This window comes from Odontesthes bonariensis, chromosome 24, assembly GCF_027942865.1.
Source record: "Odontesthes bonariensis isolate fOdoBon6 chromosome 24, fOdoBon6.hap1, whole genome shotgun sequence".
NCBI classification, from domain to species: Eukaryota; Metazoa; Chordata; class Actinopteri; order Atheriniformes; family Atherinopsidae; genus Odontesthes; species Odontesthes bonariensis.
The window spans coordinates 1,521,018-1,538,748 of NC_134529.1; the positions used below are offsets into that span (position 1 = coordinate 1,521,018).

At 47.5% G+C, this 17,731-nt stretch overlaps 1 protein-coding gene across 3 annotated transcripts in view; it reads right to left on the reverse strand.

Annotated features, from left to right (window-relative positions):
* The window catches only part of arid1b (AT-rich interactive domain 1B), a 35,354-nt gene extending 17,961 nt beyond the window's left edge, over window positions 1–17,393 (reverse strand). For 2 of the 3 annotated variants that reach the window (XM_075458670.1, XM_075458669.1), the window contains exons 1-9: window positions 16,461–17,393; window positions 10,872–11,063; window positions 4,738–4,990; window positions 4,580–4,663; window positions 3,608–3,763; window positions 3,180–3,522; window positions 2,693–2,833; window positions 1,439–1,566; window positions 881–990 (exon numbers count right to left, since the gene is read on the reverse strand). In XM_075458670.1, coding sequence (XP_075314785.1) covers window positions 881–990; window positions 1,439–1,566; window positions 2,693–2,833; window positions 3,180–3,522; window positions 3,608–3,763; window positions 4,580–4,663; window positions 4,738–4,990; window positions 10,872–11,063; window positions 16,461–17,114 — 2,061 coding nt within the window. In that variant the 5' untranslated portion in view covers window positions 17,115–17,393. The remainder of the gene's footprint in view (window positions 1–880; window positions 991–1,438; window positions 1,567–2,692; window positions 2,834–3,179; window positions 3,523–3,607; window positions 3,764–4,579; window positions 4,664–4,737; window positions 4,991–10,871; window positions 11,064–16,460) is intronic. The other variant, XM_075458671.1, reaches the window with a different exon arrangement.
* Between the last annotated feature and the right edge of the window lie 338 nt (window positions 17,394–17,731).

The window sequence follows — 17,731 nt, forward strand, 5'->3', positions numbered from 1 at the left end:
AACCGGCGAGGACGACACGAAAACACACGAGGGAATCGGTTTCTTTCACACACTCATAATAACGAGTTTGCATGAATCAACGTGCAAACTGGAGCAGAAACTGGGGGCCCTCTACAGCATCTAACCGGCTTTATGTGAAGATAACTCATCTCAGATGATGAATTAATCACCTGAAACTGCGCAGGTTGTAAAGCTGAAGTCTGGCACACAAGCTCCTAAGTCACCGGCTTAAATTAAAGTTTAAAACCAAACCGTCATGAAGAAGTGCATCACAGTAAACCTGGAGCCTCAGAGGTCTCGGGGGCAGTTCCAGACCAGAATCTGCCCTTTCTCACACCACAGAAAGGATGTGACGACAAAGATCTGAGACCTTAACGACTTTAGCTGGATCCAAACCTGCGTCTGAGCAGGCAGCGCGGTGGGTTCACCTCAGACAGGAAACACGGACATATTCACCCAGGAATTTACAGTTTCCACCACAGGAACCTTTTCCAGGAACCTGGATCTCTGACGGCTCCTTTCAAGGACAACCTGGAAAACTCGTTTTTGTTTTAAACAACATTCAAACTCGGACATCCTCCCAACATTTCAGAGCAAGTGAAAACACAAACGAACTCTGTCCGAACCAACCGTTTGGTTCCTTTAACTAAGTTCCTACGGCTCAGAGAACCCGGTGGTTCCAGCTGAAACGCAGACCATCATCCGAACCCTCAGAGTGTTTCACTGCTCAACTCTGACAGAAATCAAACTGATGGGATATTAGAAGTTGTAAAAACAGACCATCCATGCTGTTGAGATGCTCAGCGCTCATGCATCTGTTAGCACATGCTGATGGAAGCAAACAGCCACTGTGATTGGTTACCAGAGCCTACGAACAGACCTTAGGTTTGGGTGGATCTGCGTTGGGGCCCACGCCCTCTTTGCTGAGCTCCACCCTTTGCTTGGTGTCTGGGTGAGGGCCCATCCCCTCGGCTGGCATCATCACGGGGCCTGAAAGGTAAAGACAGGTGTTGGATAATGATCCCTGAGACGATGCTAACCTCCAACAGGGTCCACGTCAGAGTCCGAGTAAAGAACGTATTCTCTGAAGCCGCCATCTTAAAGACAGAAGTCCCAAAGGGCAGCTATTTACTGCCATTACTGTTTACTGCCTTCAGGGCGGCACTATAGAGCAGAAATACATATAAGTAGTAGTATGAGTTCTTTTATCCCAAATGAAGTTACTGCAGTCAACAAACTACAGTAACGTCACACATCAGTGACGGCTGTAAGCACAGATGGGCTGCATGGGATGGTATGAGCACAGTGTAGTTTTATATTTATGGATCTATTTTTACTGCTGAGACCAAAGACAGTTTTCCTACCCTGGCTGGACAATAAAGTTATTTCTTTCCATTCAACCACCCATCAGTCTACTCATCCATCCATCCATCATCACCTGAGGACGGGGTGGTGTAGGGGGGTCCCTGTGGCGTCATCCTCCCAGAGTTGATGCCTGGTTGCTGGCTGTAAAGACCTCCAGGACCCATTCCTCCCATGGGTGACAGGCCTGGGTAGCTGCCCTGCCTGGGATCCACAGAGAAGGAGGAAGTTGGGTCGTTATTACAGCGAGACATCAGAGGGTTAGGTTAGGCAGGTTTTTCTAAGGAAAAAGACCTGATCTGAGCAGTTAGAGGACAGAAGAAGTGAGATCTTTCTTATGGTCTGCTGAGATCATGAAAACGTGTTCGGTGCCGGTAACCCTAACCCTAACCCTGACCCCATTCACCTTGAGGTGATAAAAAAGCTTTTATGAAAAATGATGGAAACTTGGACACTTTTCCACTTTTCACACAGGACCCAGAGGTTTCCAGTTTATTTAAATTTTTTTTAATTAGTTAATAATTTCAACAATGATTGGGTGTTATATAACCCTTCCCTTTCACTGAACTCTAACCCTAAGGTACCAGGACCAGGCTGTGTCACAGGACTGCATGCCTAACCATAACCGGGGTTTACATTTTTTTTTTAATAATGTTGAATAAGTTTTCCAGAGAGTTGTTCCAGTGAGATCTGCCTTCATACCCATACCTCCCCTTAAGGATCACAGCACCAGCCACTAACCCTGACCCTACCCTAACCCTGACCCTACCCTAACCTAACCCTACCCTAACCCTATCCTAACCCTGACCCTACCCCTAATCCTGACCCTACCCCTACCCTAACCCTGACCCTACCCTAACCTTACCCCTACCCTAACCCTATCCTAACCCTGACCCTACCCTAACCCTGACCTAACCCTAACACCTAACCCTGACCCTACCCTAACCCTGACCCTACCCTGACCCTAACCCTGACCCTGACCCTACCCTAATCCTGACCCTACCCTAACCCTAATCCTGACCCTACCCTAACCCTGTCTCAACCAGATTCACAGTTAAACACGTTTGTCGATCCAAACAAAGCAAAGACTTGAAGACAAATAAAACATGTTATCAGTTTGGTCGGGCAGACCGGCAGCAGGTGGCGCCGGCTGAAGAGAACACAGATGATGTTAGATTCGGCAGCAGAACCTCACCGGCCCGGTTAGTAACACGCTCTCAGCAGAGCCCGACACATGCTGCTCACACAGCGTCATCACATACCGGCCTTCAGTGGTAACACACCAAGCTGCAGGGTTTCTGCACCCGTCGGGCTCTGGAAACAAACCTACCCATAGCGAGCTTCGGCGCCCTGCTGGGAGTGGTGAGGAGGCTGAGAAAGATGAGGGTGGGAGGGGTGAAGGGTGGGGGAGAGGGCGGGTCGACCCCCCTGCCAGGACTGGTTGTAGACTGGTGAACGAGCGAAGGGAGGCCTGGGAAGACGGAGGGATGATGGAGTATGAAAACATGAACCAGCTGACGAGACGCCGTCGTGTCTCAGACAGAAAACACCTGAGGCTAGTGCAACACGCTCACCTGGATTCAGAGTCGCTCTGAAAAGGCTTTTCAAACTTTTCAAGTTTATGTTTCTAAGAAACTAACTTTGAATCGTAATTTGAAGTTTCTAAGAGCTGCTGGTGTTTTGTCATCGAACACTTTCGGGATACGAGTTCCTACATTTGAGCGATTCAGATTTTAGTTTCAGGTGTCGCTGCTGACCTCCACACATCAGGGGGCGCTGCCTGCCTCCTGAAACCACCTTCCTCTGACAGGTCTCACCTGCTCTGAGCAGCGGCCGTGGAGGACGACGACAAGTTGGCGCTTGGTCCAGCGTTGGGGCCCAAATCCGGTGGTTTGCAGCTGGCATTGGGCCCCAGGGGACCCATGCCCTGCCCGGCAGGCTGTGGCATGCCGGGGGAGGTGGGGGGCATTGTGCCGGCTCCTGTGGGGTAGGGGCGACCCCCGGTACCGGGCCCAGGTCCGCGGCCTGCCGGGGTGGAGGGTCCCTGGCCGTGCATGGGACTGCTGGCATTCATTCCCAGGCTGTTGGCCAGACCAGGCCCCGGGCCACTGTAGTTGGCACTGGGCGTCCCACCATAATGGGGGGGCCGGGAGTAGTTACCTGAGGAGGTTGAGACATGACACATGAGACGACGGATTTGTTCCTCTGCAGTCAAAAGGTGTTTTCCAGTGTGAACATGTCATACCTGGGGGGCCGTATTGGCCGTAGGAGTGGCCGCCCTGCTGGTAGGAGCTGTGGTGCATGGGCCCCACGGGAGATGCGTGAGGGGACATGGGGGGTGCAGACTGCTGGGGGCCGAACTGGGGCCCCGGGGTGCTGCGCTGCATGGAGGTGGTGAAACCTGAGAAGGTGGAGGAGTGAGAAGGATAAAGGGCAGTTAGCTTAGCTTAGCACAAACAACGGAAGCAGAGGGAAACTGTTAGCGTCCATTTACCCTTTAAGGAGTTTTAAAGAAGACTTTGGCTGTGTTCGAAACCACATACTTCTCCTACCACTCCTACTAACTTTCTGAGTTAGTATGCAAGTTTGAGTAAGCGAGAAGTTCCCGGATGCATACTAGATTCTCCTAAATGTTCGGTATGCATCATGAGGTTACTACTCATACTCAAACTACCCAAGATGCAACGTAACGTGACGTCGCCGATCGTCATTTCCTGTCAAAACGGCAGTTTCAAGCTAGCTACAACGAGGGTAGGTTCACTTCCTGTTTTCAAAACAAAAGCACCAATTGCATGGTAATGGCTTTCCCTATGATAAAAGGCAACGGGTATTTTATTTTTGTGAAAATAACAGGAAGTGCGTTGCTCACTGCGGCTAGCTTTAGTAGCGCCGAATTCGTGGGAACAAAATTGTAAACAGCCGGTATTTTGTCAGGTTTTCAACACGTTGGGGATCTAAACGACTACTTTCTCTCCTGAAAATGTTTCAAATGTTGCTAAAGTTTACAGAGTTTAGAGCTTAAGAGAAATCAGCTTCAGGCCGGCTGATTTCAGCTCGGGCAGGAGCGAAATGCATTGTGGGTAAACGCTCTGCATACTGTCTGATCGATCAGTATGCAGTATGTTTGTTCAGATGCAGCTTTGCAAACCTAAGCTTAAAATAATGTCTTGTAATGATGAAATAGTTTAATGATGATGACAATAAGACAAAAGTGTACCTCTGTCCTGAGTCATGGCCGACTGGGAGGAATGAGGACCGACATCTGATCCAGGACCAGAGACCTGAGGGGTCAGCTGGGAGCCTGAGACACACAAACAGAGTGTAAATACAGAACTGAAGCATTAAATGTAAGTGTCTTCCTCTTTATCATCCTACCTGGCCCGCTGCTGGTTGTGGGGGACAGCGGCCCCGACCGCGATTGGCTGCCAGAGCCGGCGGGGGACAGTGTCGGTGACGGAGAGGGTCCCGTTCGGGTGGGAGGGGGCAGGCGGGGTGAGACGTGGGGGGAGAAAGGTGAACGGGCCCCTGGAGTCCCCTGATCACCGTGAGTGCTGCCGGATCCCGAGGCCCCTGAACTGACCGCGGCCTCGGTGCCGGTGGGCAGGTCGTCGATGGAGCCGGACAGATCCTGGAGAAGAGAGGAGACGCCAGCGTGTTAAACACCCGCTCACATTTTAACTCTTAAAAGTCTTAACATTTCAAACAAAGAGGAACTCAAGGATCCCAGGGTTGGGTTTTAGGGGAGATTTACACAACAGTGTTCACATGTTATCACCAGGTTCTGGTGCCACAGAGTTCAGGTTCTGGTGCCACAGAGGGACAAACTGTAAACCAGTTCAGTCTCTCAGCATCTTCTCTGCAGAACAACAGAAGCCGTCTGATGATGAAACTGGAAGTCAGAGGATGATTCAGAGCTCATGCTGAGCAGGAATGTTTCTCTGCAGTCAAATGATGGTAAAAATCATCAAAGAACCAGAGAAGACTTCAAATAAACATCTCATTTTACTCCTAAAAGACCAGCCATGAGGCAGGTTTCACATAGCATGATGTGCTCGTCCTGTTAGTGTAGAAAGTGATCACAGTTCGAACAACAGTGAAGAAAAAGGGATCTGGTAACACTGGGATCACTGGATCCTGAACATGTTAACATTTTAAGTCTTTATGGATCCATTTAAATCAACATATTATTTAATATCATTTTTTGTGTTTTTATAAAACAAAGTAAGTAAACATTATTTTACCAATAAATCATGTAGATTAGTTTATACACAGTTATGTGATTTAAGTTGTTCCACTTTAACACAAAAGGACTGAACTGCCTAAAATATATAGAATTTATCTATATAAATACTTTCAGTCTAACCACACAGTGTTGGTTAAGTTACACTTGCATATTAAAAGAAAAAACGTCCTTTGAAGCCTCATCACATCCATAAAAAGTGTTTTACTCATCCTGAGGTGAGCAGAGACGATCAGAGTCAACTGTTTGAGCTGGAGGACATATCACATGACAACCTCTGATGTGAAGTCAACGCATTAAACAGCCTGCGAGGCCTCCGGTGCAGCCGATTCTGCTGATTTTTCCATTTTCTCTTCCACCAGCAGTCTCCATGGCAACTGCATCAGCACCCAGACTTCAAAAGGATGCTCCGAGAGAGGAAGAGGACGGTGGCACGGTTACAGAGAGAGAATGTGGGAGAGAGAGGGTTGGAGGAACGGAGGAGGATGAAAGAATGTAGGAGGAAGAAATGGATGGAGACAGAAAGGAGGGCAGCGCACAGCTGGAGCCGATTCAACCAGGCCGCTCAAAAAAGGTTTCAGATGATTTTCAAACACACGGAAACCAGCGAGCGTGATGCAGCTGTGAGTTTAGAGTCGAAACGCATCAATAACAACATAAGTTCTGTCAAACTCTTCCTGTTTTCAGCTTCTCAGATGGGAGGATGTGATGAAGTCCTTCTTCCTGTTCCTGGGAGCATATATCAGGGCGTCTGAGGTGTAAAACTCCTTCTTCCTGTTCCTGGGAGCATATATCAGGGCGTCTGAGGTGTAAAACTCCTTCTTCCTGTTCCTGGGAGCATATATCAGGGCGTCTAAGGTGTAAAACTCCTTCTTCCTGTTCCTGGGAGCATATATCAGGGCGTCTGAGGTGTAAAACTCCTTCTTCCTGTTCCTGGGAGCATATATCAGGGCGTCTGAGGTGTAAAACTCCTTCTTCCTGTTCCTGGGAGCATATATCAGGGCGTCTGAGGTGTAAAACTCCTTCTTCCTGTTCCTGGGAGCATATATCAGGGCGTCTGAGGTGTTAAACTCCTTCTTCCTGTTCCTGGGAGGATATATCAGGGCGTCTGAGGTGTAAAACTCCTTCTTCCTGTTCCTGGGAGCATATATCAGGGCGTCTGAGGTGTATAAACTCCTTCTTCCTGTTCCTGGGAGCATATATCAGGGCGTCTGAGGTGTATAAACTCCTTCTTCCTGTTCCTGGGAGCATATATCAGGGCGTCTGAGGTGTATAAACTCCTTCTTCCTGTTCCTGGGAGCATATATCAGGGCGTCTGAGGTGTATAAACTCCTTCTTCCTGTTCCTGGGAGCATATATCAGGGCGTCTGAGGTGTAAAACTCCTTCTTCCTGTTCCTGGGAGCATATATCAGGGCGTCTGAGGTGTAAACTCCTTCTTCCTGTTCCTGGGAGCATATATCAGGGCGTCTGAGGTGTAAAACTCCTTCTTCCTGTTCCTGGGAGCATATATCAGGGCGTCTGAGGTGTAAAACTCCTTCTTCCTGTTCCTGGGAGCATATATCAGGGCGTCTGAGGTGTAAAACTCCTTCTTCCTGTTCCTGGGAGCATATATCAGGGCGTCTGAGGTGTAAAACTCCTTCTTCCTGTTCCTGGGAGCATATATCAGGGCGTCTGAGGTGTAAAACTCCTTCTTCCTGTTCCTGGGAGGATATATCAGGGCGTCTGAGGTGTAAAACTCCTTCTTCCTGTTCCTGGGAGCATATATCAGGGCGTCTGAGGTGTATAAACTCCTTCTTCCTGTTCCTGGGAGCATATATCAGGGCGTCTGAGGTGTAAAACTCCTTCTTCCTGTTCCTGGGAGCATATATCAGGGCGTCTGAAGTGTAAAACTCCTTCTTCCTGTTCCTGGGAGCATATATCAGGGCGTCTGAGGTGTATAAACTCCTTCTTCCTGTTCCTGGGAGCATATATCAGGGCGTCTGAGGTGTATAAACTCCTTCTTCCTGTTCCTGGGAGCATATATCAGGGCGTCTGAGGTGTAAAACTCCTTCTTCCTGTTCCTGGGAGCATATATCAGGGCGTCTGAAGTGTAAAACTCCTTCTTCCTGTTCCTGGGAGCATATATCAGGGCGTCTGAGGTGTAAAACTCCTTCTTCCTGTTCCTGGGAGCATATATCAGGGCGTCTGAGGTGTTAAACTCCTTCTTCCTGTTCCTGGGAGCATATATCAGGGCGTCTGAAGTGTAAAACTCCTTCTTCCTGTTCCTGGGAGCATATATCAGGGCGTCTGAGGTGTAAAACTTTCTGTAAATGTGAGCTCTTTAGTAGTTACATTGGCTGAAAGAGGACAACTTTTCCTACATTTTAAGGTATAATTTATTTCTCTAAGTTAAACTGTATGAAAGTTAGAGGAATTTGTTTGAAAAAACTGAAAAATTTGAAACTTATCAGCACACACTCAACTGTGTGCTCATTCATAAAAATCAAGAAGGAGCAAAATGTTCATGTTTTCGAAACTGTCATGTTTAAAATTTGGCTGAAGATTTGAAAAACCTGAAACAATTGGTAATAGCTGAATGTCTTGTGACCCATTTAAAGTTTGAATGGTGTCTGTCAGAAACTGAGGATATTTAGACTTAAAGGGTTCTTTCACTCAATGTTTTTACTGTCCTTAAATCACTTTGTTCTGATTATTAAAGAAACAAACATTTATTTGGATTGATTCGGTTCTCTGACTCTCACACGCTCTCCCCGTGTTTCCCAACAGAAACTGCTAACAAAGCCAAAGAAGCCAGTCGGCTCTCAGCAGGAGCACCAAACCCACGCCAGCAGTCTGGTGTCTAAAACCAGCCGGAGCCCAGACCGGCTCGGCCCGACCCGCTCTGCAGCAGCCGTGGAGCTCGATGGCATCAACGGCTCCGTCGTTCTGTGCTGCAGTCCAACAGCTCACCAACCAGCTCGCCAACCAGCTGACTAACCAGTTTAGCAACTAGCTCACCAACCAGCTTACTAACCAGCTCACCAACCAGCTCACCAACCAGCTTACTAACCAGCTTACTAACCAGTTTACCAACCAGCTCACCAACCAGCTGACTAACCAGTTTACCAACTAGCTCACCAACCAGCTCACCAACCAGTTTACCAACTAGCTCACCAACCAGCTTACTAACCAGCTCACCAACCAGCTTACTAACCAGCTCACCAACCAGCTTACTAACCAGCTCACCAACCAGCTTACCAACCAGCTCACCAACCAGCTTACTAACCAGCTCACCAACCAGCTTACCAACCAGCTCACCAACCAGCTTACTAACCAGTTTACCAACCAGCTCACCAACCAGCTCACCAACCAGTTTACCAACCAGCTCACCAACCAGTTTACCAACCAGCTCACCAACCAGTTTACCAACCAGCTCACCAACCAGTTCATCAACCAGTTTACCAACCAGCTCACCAACCAGTTCATCAACCAGTTTACCAACCAGCTCACCAACCAGCTTACTAACCAGCTTACTAACCAGTTTACCAACCAGCTCACCAACCAGCTGACTAACCAGTTTACCAACTAGCTCACCAACCAGCTCACCAACCAGTTTACCAACTAGCTCACCAACCAGCTTACTAACCAGCTCACCAACCAGCTTACTAACCAGCTCACCAACCAGCTTACCAACCAGCTCACCAACCAGCTTACTAACCAGCTCACCAACCAGCTTACCAACCAGCTCACCAACCAGCTTACTAACCAGTTTACCAACCAGCTCACCAACCAGCTCACCAACCAGTTTACCAACCAGCTCACCAACCAGTTTACCAACCAGCTCACCAACCAGTTTACCAACCAGCTCACCAACCAGTTCATCAACCAGTTTACCAACCAGCTCACCAACCAGTTTAACAACCAGCTCACAAACCAGCTCACCAACCAGTTTACCAACCAGCTCACAAACCAGCTCACCAACCAGTTTACCAACCAGCTCACAAACCAGCTCACCAACCAGTTAACCAACCAGTTTACCAACTAGTTTACTAACCAGCTCACCAACCAGTTTACCAACCAGCTCACCAACCAGTTTACCAACATCCATCTGCCGCTTCACCAATATTTCCTCACATTTATCCTAATTGTTCTCTCCTAGCTTCCTTCCGTTCTCTCCTAGCTTCCTTCCGTTCTCTGCTAGCTTCCTTCCGTTCTCTGCTAGCTTCCTTCCGTTCTCTGCTAGCTTCCTTCCGTTCTCTCCTACCTTCCTTCCGTTCTCTCCTACCTTCCTTCCGTTCTCTGCTAGCTTCCTTCCGTTCTCTCCTACCTTCCTTCCGTTCTCTCCTACCTTCCTTCCGTTCTCTCCTACCTTCCTTCCGTTCTCTCCTACCTTCCTTCCGTTCTCTGCTAGCTTCCTTCCGTTCTCTCCTAGCTTCCTTCCGTTCTCTCCTAGCTTCCTTCCGTTCTCTCCTAGCTTCCTTCCGTTCTCTCCTAGCTTCCTTCCGTTCTCTGCTAGCTTCCTTCCGTTCTCTGCTAGCTTCCTTCCGTTCTCTGCTAGCGTCCTTCCGTTCTCTGCTAGCTTCCTTCCGTTCTCTGCTAGCTTCCTTCCGTTCTCTCCTAGCTTCCTTCCGTTCTCTCCTAGCTTCCTTCCGTTCTCTGCTAGCTTCCTTCCGTTCTCTCCTAGCTTCCTTCCGTTCTCTCCTAGCTTCCTTCCGTTCTCTGCTAGCTTCCTTCCGTTCTCTGCTAGCGTCCTTCCGTTCTCTGCTAGCTTCCTTCCGTTCTCTGCTAGCTTCCTTCCGTTCTCTCCTAGCTTCCTTCCGTTCTCTGCTAGCTTCCTTCCGTTCTCTCCTAGCTTCCTTCCGTTCTCTCCTAGCTTCCTTCCATTCTCTGCTAGCTTCCTTCCGTTCTCTCCTAGCTTCCTTCCGTTCTCTGCTAGCATCCTTCCGTTCTCTGCTACCTTCCTTCTGTTCCCTGCTAGCTTCGTTCTCAGCTAACAAACCGACTGATTTCCATTAAAATGCTAACATCAAACGTTCCCTTGTGTTTGTTTTCCGCGATCACCGAGAACTTCTCTTTGTTCCTGAACAGAACGTTTAAATTTCAAAAGAAAACAAACACTGTATCTTCTGATTTTGGCCTCAACTTTGAAGCAAACTTGTTTCTGTTTATGTCACATAAATATTCCCAAGATTCCACCTGCTTTAAAGGATGTGAAAGTTGTTAAATCAGCACACAGATCAGGTCAAAGGTCCTGGAACAACATCTAACAGCCCTCAAAGCGCCTCCTACCTGCTGCTGAGGGTACCGCATCCCCATCTGCCCCATCTGCCCCCGGCCGGGCATCCCCATGGGGTATCTGTGGGGGGAGGGGGAGACGTAGGGCTGGCCAGGGTACGGCCCCCCCTGCTGCTGGGAGTACGGATTGTTGCTCATCCCGTAGAGCTGAGAGCGCTTCATCGCCATCGGGTCCATGTTCGCCACCTGAGGAAGGTAAACGATCAGATAATGAGGCACATTTTCACTGTTACGATGACTTTCTGAAAGTTTAATGTTAATATTTTTCATATTTTCTCAATGTTCAGCTCAGAGGCAGATATTCTATCTCTCAGTAACATCCTTGAATTCTTTTGTTACCTGGTATGATTCCTGTAAACTCATTTCAATCACGTCAACCTGTTTATCTGCAGTTTAGACAGGACTACAAGTCCCAGGACTACAAGTCCCAGGACTACAACTACAGACTGATTGTGACGGCCGAGGAACGAATGGCTGCAAACCGGTCTGAGAACACCTTTAAATACTGTCTTATCCTGCCGGTATCAGGGCTGCTGCATGAACTTTATGTTTGAGTAAAGCAAAGATGAATATTAACATAAAGTCTGTTTCTTCTCAGAGTTTATCTGGATGAGGATCAGCAGTTTGGTTCTGATGAGAAGAAGCAGAGTTCTGTTCACAGACAGAAACTGAGACTATTAAGGGCCCAGAAAGGCTCGGATTTACTGGGTGTCCATCAGCAGAAACACAACAAACTGAAACCCAACGGAAACTTCAGCCCCCTGCAGGTGAATCCAGATGTTTCCACGTCTGAACATCATCAGTTTAAGTCTGAAAATGATTTATACGACCAAAAAGAAAAGTTCCAGAAAGCTAAAACCTTGCTTTAAAATGACTAAAATGTCTGTGGTTGATGCTGCTGATTAATCCAAACGGATGGATGCTCCAGAACATCTGCAGAACATCTGCAGAACATCTGCAGCACATCTGCAGCAGCAGGTGACGGAGCAGCAGCCTGCATGCACTTTAATATTCACCCTGCGTCCGACACACTGACACAACAGCAGGTGAGAGGAGCCCGAACAGATGTTTCAGTGCAGCTGAATACATTTCCCTCTGTGGACGTGTTTCCATCAGTCAGCTGAGGAGCGTAAACAAACATCCTGATCGATCATCCAGATGTAAACAGCAGCAGCTGGGCCGGCAAAGGTCAGACCGTTTGGATCTCAGGTGGGTCAAAAGGCTGCGCAGAATGGATCCATCTGACGGTTTGGTTCAGTTTAACCACAGAAACTGAGTTCAGAGGGTCACAGGGACAGAAAGGCAAAGGTTTGGACTCATTTCTCTGATGTTTCATCACTCCAAGCATGACAAAAAGAAACACAAACCAGCAGCTGTTAACGACTCCTGATAGTTTCAGGATTCCAGAATTCATCAAGACACAAACACACACTCGTGTTGAGTCTGACCTGAGCAAACAAAAACTAAATACTCTATTTTCTAACATACAAAACAGAAAAGCAGCCTGTTCTGCTGACAGCGTCTCACTGCGTCTCATTACACTGTTAACTGTTAAGAAGTTTCACTTTATTTTCTTTAGTCACAATAAAGGAATTTCTTAAAGGATAAGACCGGTTTTTTGACATTGGGCCCTTGATTTCACATTATAGCATGATGTTCTACTCACCCCTGCTTGTTGTTGAACATTTGGAGCTGTTCCGAAGATATTCGCGAGGCGTCTGCCTGCTCTCTTGAGATATTCGGCCATGAAACGGTTTCCTATGGGCAAGCTTATACAGGCACAAACTATGCTGTTTATAATTTATTAATTACTGTACACTAGAAGTGATAACGTGGAGGTGCGTCGCTTACTTAAAAAAATCCGGGTTACTAATTTTGAATTTTAGCCGAATGAATAAATAGGCAGCAGGTCTGTGGGCTGTCTGTGGCAGTAGCACCACGAGGACGTCAGTAACACCCACTTTACAACAAAAAAAATCTAAATTACAATAACCCGGATTTTTTTAAGTGAGCGACGCACCTCTACGTTATCAGTGCTAGTGTACAGTAATTAATAAATTATAAACAGCATAGTTTGTGCCTGTATGAGCTTGCCCATAGGAAACCGTTTCATGGCCGAATATCTCAAGAGAGCAGCCAGACGCCTCGCGAAGATCTTCGGAACAGCTCCAAATGTTCAACAACAAGCAGGGGTGAGTAGAACATCATGCTATAATGTGAAATCAAGGGCCCAATGTAAAAAAACCGGTCTTATCCTTTAAAAAAAAAAAAACTAAGATCCTGATGCTTTGAGACGAATCAGAATCAGGATTCATGCGTATGTGACCTGAAGTTCTTTTGCCTACCGATGTTGAACGCACTTATTAGCCGCTTTGGGACTGTAGGAACCTTTGGCAGTTCTAATAACCTTTTAATCCGCGGGGCCGTTTTCTCCCGTGTTCGGACATACAGGAACTCGGGGCTTTCTCCCTTAGTTCCTATAACTATTTAGCTCCTTCTCCGAGGTCGGGTCTTCTCATGGTTCTATAGAACGAATCTGACGGAGGTGTGTGGTGGTCGGTAGCTACGCCCCATGTCATGCTATCACGGCTGAAATGTCTCCTCATAGACACAGACACAACCGGCAGGTGTTTAATAAGTTAAACTTACACTGGTCTCCTTCGTCTGCAGCGCTCTGCTCTCCTTTCTTCCTTCATGAAATAAAAAAGTATCTCCTGACTCTCTGTGAGCTCTTCCAGCCTCGATGTTAGACGCCCGATGTGATTGTCCATGATTAATATCACCATCATGCAGACCATAAACACGGTGGCCTCCCCGCTCTCCATATTAGCTTCTTGGTAGTGTTTTTTCTACTCTCCTTACTTTTACCGTTTTGTTTTGTGTTTGAATGTAGCGCTAAACGGCTAACGGCTAACACGTCACTGAAGCAGACGGCTGCGCATCAGTCCCTATCAGGTCCCGACTCATGTGCGAATGCAGACTGAAACAGTTCCGCTGGGGAAGGACAGTTATCAGAACGAAATTCGAGGAGGGTAGTTCTGATAACTACTTTCTTAGAACGGTCTGTCCGAAAGCGGCTACTGTAAGTCGCTTTGGTTAAAAGCGTCTGCAAAATGACCGTAATGTAATGTATGTGTTTGCCGCGCCTTCTGATACTAAACTGAATTCTGGGTTTGTTACTCTGCTTTCTCAGTGCAGATTCTGGTGGAAAGTTGAGAAAAGTTCTACTTTTTTCCAGCAGCAACAAAAGGCATCGACCAATCAAATCATCTGACTGATCCTGGGACTGACTGTCGCCACGGTTAAAACCATCAGATCTGCCCACTGTCCGGCGTTAAAGTCGAACCTTTTAAAAAGAACAGCAAACTCGAGGTTAAAGGGACAGTTCGCATCTTCTGACATGAAGCTGTGTAACATCCCATATCAGCAACATCATTTCTGAACATCTTCTTACCCCCTGCTGCGTCCTGTGAGCAGAGTTCCAGCCTCGTTTTGGTGTTTATGAAGGTAGTCCGGCTAGTTGGCTGGGGCTTAAAAAATAAAGCCTTTTGCTTCTCAGAACAATATGCGTTCAACAGAGTAATACATTTGCATCACAAAATGGTTCTCCTGCAGACAGCCGCGCCTGTTACGGTGTTTGCTGCTCGGTCTGCACAGCAGGCAGTGATACGAAGGGAGAGAAGATAGGGCCAAGAGATTGTGAGGTCTGACTTTTTCCTGGAGAACCATTTTGTGATGCAAATGTATTACTCTGTTGAACGCATATTGTTCTGAGAAGCAAAACGCTTTATTTTTTAAACCCCAGCCAACTAGCCGGACTACCTTCATCAACACCAAAACGAGGCTGGAACTCTGCTCACAGGACGCAGCAGGGGGGAAGAAGATGTTCAGAAATGATGTTGCTGACATGGGATGTCACACAGCTTCATGTCAGAAGAGGCGAACTGTCCCTTTAAAGAGGCGAACTGTCCCTTTAAAGAGGAGAACTGTCCCTTTAACTTCAAAAATAGTTTGACATCAAAGAAGAACCCTGACGTGTCCGACTAATTTTAGCCTCCTAACATGTTTACGTTTATGTATTTGGCTTTTTTGTATTTGCTTTTATCCAAAGCGACTCACAGGTCGGCAGGTGGGGTAACGGGGGTCTTTCATGTCCCTTTCATGCAGGGGATTTGAACCCACTTACCATCACTATCTGGTCCCTAACATCAGCACGTTACTAACGTTTAATCATAAACATGTTTGCGGCATATTATATCATCATACTGGCTACGACAGCCAGGATAAACGGACTCTGGTCTCAGGTAACATCAGATAATTCTGCTTTTCCTGCTTTTAAATTACAGAAAACGTTAAGTTTGGAGATTTTAGCCAAAACAAAGCATTCAATCGAATGATCTCCTCATCGCTGTTTTCCATTTCCTGATGTTACAAACAGCGAAACATGTATTCTGAGCCCAGCTGTGAAGCCGCAGCTGTATATTTAGCTCCAGTGTTGTGCCGGTGGTGATGGGCACATGGCTAATCTGCATGTGTGAAGGTCAGGGCTCCGGTGTGTGGATGGGGACATAATGGGCGCTCCGCCAGTAAAACTGAGGCCACATCACTGGCTAAAGCAAACCACAGCAGGTCCAAGCAAACCCAACGATAAATGAAAAGCAATTCCTCCTCCAATTCCTTTCTGTTTGCGAGCAGAGAGGGTGAATAAAGTACAAAAAAAAACAACCCAACCTAACGGCCGGTGACGCCATTAATCACATCAAAAGAGAGGCTAATTAGCATATGAGAAGCGGTTAAGTCGGTGTCAAAAGTGAAAGGAGCTGTCAGCTGAATGTCGGCCTCTGTCATCACACCTTAATGGCCCCAAACTGACTTTAATAATAACGCTGATCAACGCTTAATCAAATCCACAAATATTCTCGTATCCGAATTTGCTTATAAATGTGAAGCCTCTTCGGGCCTGTCCGGCTAAGATGCTAACGGTTAACTAGCTTAGCCTAGCAAGCTAAAAAAAAACGGAGTCACCTTGGACACGGTATCGAAAACACGGATATAACTGAATAATACTCACTTCAGTAATCACCATCTGTCGTTACTAGCGCAACTAACGAACTGAAGACGAGTCTTTATTCTGATAAGAGTTCAAAGATGTTCCAATTTGTGTGTCGTGTTGTGTAAAATGAAGTCTATCAGCAATGCAAATAAATTAAAAAAAAAACAGCTAGCTGTCGTTAGCTATGCTTGTTAGCACAACGGCTAAACAGCCGTTATGCTATAACGGCTGTTTAGCCGCTATAACTGAATAATACTCACTTCAGTAATCATCATCTGTTGTTACTACTGCAACTAATGAACTGAAGATGAGTCTTTATTCTGATAATAGTTCAAACATGTTCCAATTTGTGTGTCGTGTTGTGTAAATTAAGTCTATCAGCAATGCAAATAAAAAATGAAAAAAAAACAGCTAGCTCCTTAGCTAACTGTCGTTAGCTATGCTTGTTAGCATAACGGCTGTTTAGGCTAGCTGCTCGAAGATGAACGTTTGTTGTTGTCAGCAGTAACCGTTAACGTCGTGTTAATTACCTGGGACCTGCCGCCGCTTTGCCCGTTGTTCCCCGGGCTCATGGTTGGGTGATTTCTTAGCTGTCCTCCCCAGCCATGAGCCGCCGCCGAGCCGTACTGGGAGCCAGTGTCTTTAGCCGGCCCCACGCCCGGCTGCTGCTGCTGCTGTGCGGGGGGATTACTGTAATCTGGGTATCCGCCTCCATAGCCGCGGATCATCGGGCTCGGAGACGTTAATAACTGATTCAAAGTCGGCGTAGCCCCCGACGGATGCTGCTGGTGGTGCTGGCCGTGTCCGGAAAACCGCGGAAATCCTCCGGCGCCTCCAGCCGGGGAGCTGGTAGCAGCCATAGCCGCTTTGCTGGGGTTAGCAGCGCCCAGGCCCACCAAGCTGTTCCCCTGCCGGGAGGGGCTCATCATGCCCCCGTATCCACTGTTCCCGTATGCGGGTCGGTAGTTCGGGTAGTGGTGGTACGGGTTGTTGTTGTTGTAGCCTTCGTGGGAGTTGTGGACCTGATCCATGGTGCTGTGTGCCGTGTGCGCCGCCGTCACCCCGGTCCCTGGGCTTTGTTGTCCGCCATGTTGATCGAAGCAAGGCCCTCCTCTTCCATTCCCATAATAATGATTAAACTCGGAACTGGTCCCAGTTGGAGCTGGTCTCAGGCTGGCATCCATCCGCTGCTCCTCCTCCTCCTCCCTGTGATTCAGCTGGTGCTGCTGATGAAGCTCCTCTGCTCGGCTGCTCCCCGCCAGGAGGACGTTTTCTCCGCCTTCATGGTGCTGCCTGCCGCCGCCGCTCCGTCCCTGGTGCTCCACCTGATCCCGCTGGATGTTGTTGTTTGCTGGATGTTGTTGTTTGTGATATTGTTGTTATTGTTGTGTTTTTTCCACTGGCGCTGATGCTGCTGGATAAACCGGCTGAACTGAGGAGGTGTATGCAGGGGCGAGACTAGGGTATTTTTTAGTGGTGCCAAGGAACCACCGTGAGATAGCTCGGCACCCCCTGGCTCAGCACATTTTTAAAATATTATATTATGCAAAAACGCTTTTTTTTTTTTTTTTTGCTCAAGGATGCATTATTTTAGTGACCATTTTATTTATTTTCTAGCATTTGTTTTTGTTTTAACTCTTTACTCCCAAAATCAGAGCCGGCCCAAGGCATATGCCAACTATGCGGTCGCTTAGGGCCCCCATGCCACCAGGGGGCCCCAGAGAGCACCGAGACGTTGTGATAAAAAAGTAAATATATACATGAAATTAAAATAACATTGAATAATTTAAACGAAATTATA